Source organism: Stomoxys calcitrans, chromosome 5, assembly GCF_963082655.1.
Source record: "Stomoxys calcitrans chromosome 5, idStoCalc2.1, whole genome shotgun sequence".
In the NCBI taxonomy this organism is placed as follows: Eukaryota; Metazoa; Arthropoda; class Insecta; order Diptera; family Muscidae; genus Stomoxys; species Stomoxys calcitrans.
In genome coordinates, this window is record NC_081556.1 from 43,630,692 (window position 1) to 43,633,759 (window position 3,068).

A 3,068-nucleotide genomic window follows, 5' to 3' on the forward strand; every position below is an offset into this window, starting at 1 on the left:
GAGAGTCTTAATAGTTCTTATATTGCTGAATGACCAATTTCACCTCAGGCAATCGGTTCAGTTTTCACCTCATCCGCTGATTTACCATCCGAGCCGTACATAACAATTTTAAATCTTCGGTTGAGTTTGTTCTCATGAGAGTAAAATTGAAACTTATTCTCAGAGAGAAGATATTTGAATAAATCATAAGTTTTGGTATCGTCACATGCAGTTTTAACATCACTTGATATTATCTGAGGTGATTTTGAATCACTGCAATCGATTGACTCAGCACTTTTATAGGTGCGATTAAACATTTCTTCGGAGTGCTACTTTGCAAATCTTCACAAACTTCCATTGATTGCTGATCGTCAGTCGTCTAATAGTTTGTCCTTGAAGCATGGGGTGAAACCCCATGCTTCAACCATTGCACAGCTCACTAATTTGTGAGTGATGGAAGTATGTAATCTTTTTTGTACAAAGCCTACCGAAGATGAAGCTTGGCCAGCTTCGAAATCGTCAGCTCCGTAGCCAGCCCAATACATTATACCGCAAAACATATGCCGTATGTCTTTTTAAAATGGGGTTTATTTTATTCTTAATAGAAACAAAATAAAATTTGCTTAATTTTTCTTTTGTAAAGAGATCGCAAATGAAGAAATGAGAAAAAAATATTTAATATTTCATAAATTATTTTTTTTTGGAAAATTTTCAAAATTTCATAGATGAGTTTAATTTTTAACTTTCAACCATTTACCCGTTCTCAAATGTAGGTAGAAATTCTTCAAGCTTTCTCTGCTCCTCTGTAAAAGATGCCATTTAACCTCCAAACTGAAGGCCAGACCAGAGAGTAGCAAACCAAACCACCATACCATCCAAATTGAACGGAAAAATGTCAGACTCAATGGCAAAACGATGTCCTCTTCCACAATGATGGTCACATAGTCCAGATAGAGGGCATCAGCAAAAGCCTCAGTGTTCCAATAGGACATCAGGCCAAATTGAAAGGCTGTCATTATGAATTTCTGCAGGGGCTTGGTCAAATGTGAATCTTTTTGCATGGGAAAAATGTGATAGAAGGGTCCCATACACATCTCAGAAAGGTGAAACATGGGCTTCTTCATAAAGCGTTGCTGAATGTTAAGAAAATCCCAACGATCCGACTGAATGCTATAGCCAAAGGAGTTGTTGAATTTATCGCGATGTTTGTCCATTTCACCTTTGCTCACTGGCACCATTAGAGCCATGAACTCTGCAGGAAAATTCTTCGACATCATGATCTCATACTCATGGGTGGCTACCATGATGGGCAATTTGGCATCGATGACATCCTGCACTGTATTGATTTGTGGTACCTCCGGCGAGGCTGTCAGAAAACTGGCCATTTTGGTCAGATACAAGTTGGTGATGAAGAAACCCATGATGAAGAGCAGCACAAACAAGAAACGAATGCGGGCGCTTGACACATTTAAGATTCTCATGGGGGAGATCATCACCATCGAGCATATGGCCTGTAAAAGGGACAAACTGATATCACGTCTGGACGGCGGAGTGCTTAGCCAAAGGCCCAACGCTATGTAGAAAACGCTAAAGCACATCAGATACCAGGTGTAGGAGCGGAAACTCCTTTGCAGATACATGTGGGCAGGTGTTTCGTTGCGGTAGGGCACCATCATGCACCAGTCATTGATGCCTATGGGATAGCTGGAGCCGATGTTTAAGCCAAGTATTCCCGTATACGAATTCATGCTGATCTCCAGCTCTTTCAGCTCTATCATGTTTATAATTTCCAGCAGATTCACCGGGTCATCTTCATTACCATCGATTTCGCTTTCGTCGTAGCTGGCATTGATGTAGTTAACGAAGACCATGAACAATATTCCCGATACTCCACTTAGATGGGGTTGCTTCTTGCCCAGGCCATAGCGGGGGCCGGTCATAAAGAATACTCGCGGCAAATCATAGCGTACGGGAGATTCAATGGCATAGCCTTTGAAATCGGTGCTGTAATCCACAAAGAAAGTAGAACTGTTCCACTTGGAGGTCACATTGATTATTTGGAGAGTGGGATAGGGCTCGTGTATGAAGATGTTATTGTCCACTGTCACCAGCAGGCAATTGATGAACTGCTTGCGCCATATCCAGGCATATAAGCGTCGTATGCCCTCAGTGAAGCGATTGTTGTCCTTCAAGTTATATGCCTCCGATGAGAGAATGGGAAAATATATGAATATGGTCTTGAGAAAACGTACCCCTCTCATGCCCACCGAGGCCAACTTCATAATGGGATCATCGAATCCTGTGGTCAGTACCAAACACAACGAAGGCGTACTCAGAAAGCCAGCCATACTCTGGTTGTTGTTGATCATCAACATCGATGGCACTGTGGGAAAAGTTTCCCAAAAGTCATGAAAGAAATCATTCGAAATCTCTGTGTCTAGAGCCAGACGTTCCGATATGTAGAAAACGAAATTCTTGAAGTGATAGAGTTCATGAATGCTGCTCACAATCTCAATGACAAAGCTATTATTGACCATCTGAGGCTGGGGTTGCTGTTTGTGATTACTGGCAATATTCGAAGAGAGTATCAGCAGGGCAATGGCGCTATCCAGAGCCATGATGACAACCGATTGTGTTAACGTCAACGGACTTAATAGTCAATTGCTTGACATCAGTAAGACTTTTATGTCATGTAATTTGTGGATGGTCAAAAGACCATCAATCAAACGCTTGACTATTTACAACTAATTTTTCTTTTGACTCAGCTCTGTCTGCTGCAATGTGTCATCTGATAATGAAAAGTTTAAAAATGCAGAGCCTCATTTATTTATGTCTCTTTGCAGTGGGATGAGTGCATCGGTTGAAGTTGTAATCGCTGTTATTGCAACCACCTAAATGAAAGAGCTTTCATAAAATGTTCAAGGGGATGTTTAACTGTTTATGACCAAAAAGTCAATAGAACTTTAGCTAGAATTTCACGAGGAGGTTATTCCTATAAAGCTCCAACGGAGCTAGACAGCTTCACACGCTATGATGGAAAAAAAAATCAGCAAGGGTAAGATTCATATTGCCTTAATTCAAGGGCCATG

At 41.1% G+C, this 3,068-nt stretch overlaps 1 protein-coding gene across 1 annotated transcript; it reads right to left on the reverse strand.

Moving 5' to 3' along the window:
• Positions 1-710: 710 nt before the first annotated feature.
• On the reverse strand, positions 711-2,597 carry LOC106081048 (uncharacterized). Its single transcript, XM_013242736.2, has one exon. It carries the CDS (start codon positions 2,595-2,597, stop codon positions 711-713), a length of 1,887 nt encoding a protein of 628 aa, XP_013098190.2.
• Positions 2,598-3,068: the final 471 nt, after the last annotated feature.

Bases quoted from the DNA above. Each gene is read 5' to 3' on its own strand.
- LOC106081048 (XM_013242736.2), bottom strand. From the start codon at position 2,597: ATGGCTCTGGATAGCGCCATTGCCCTGCTGATACTCTCTTCGAATATT.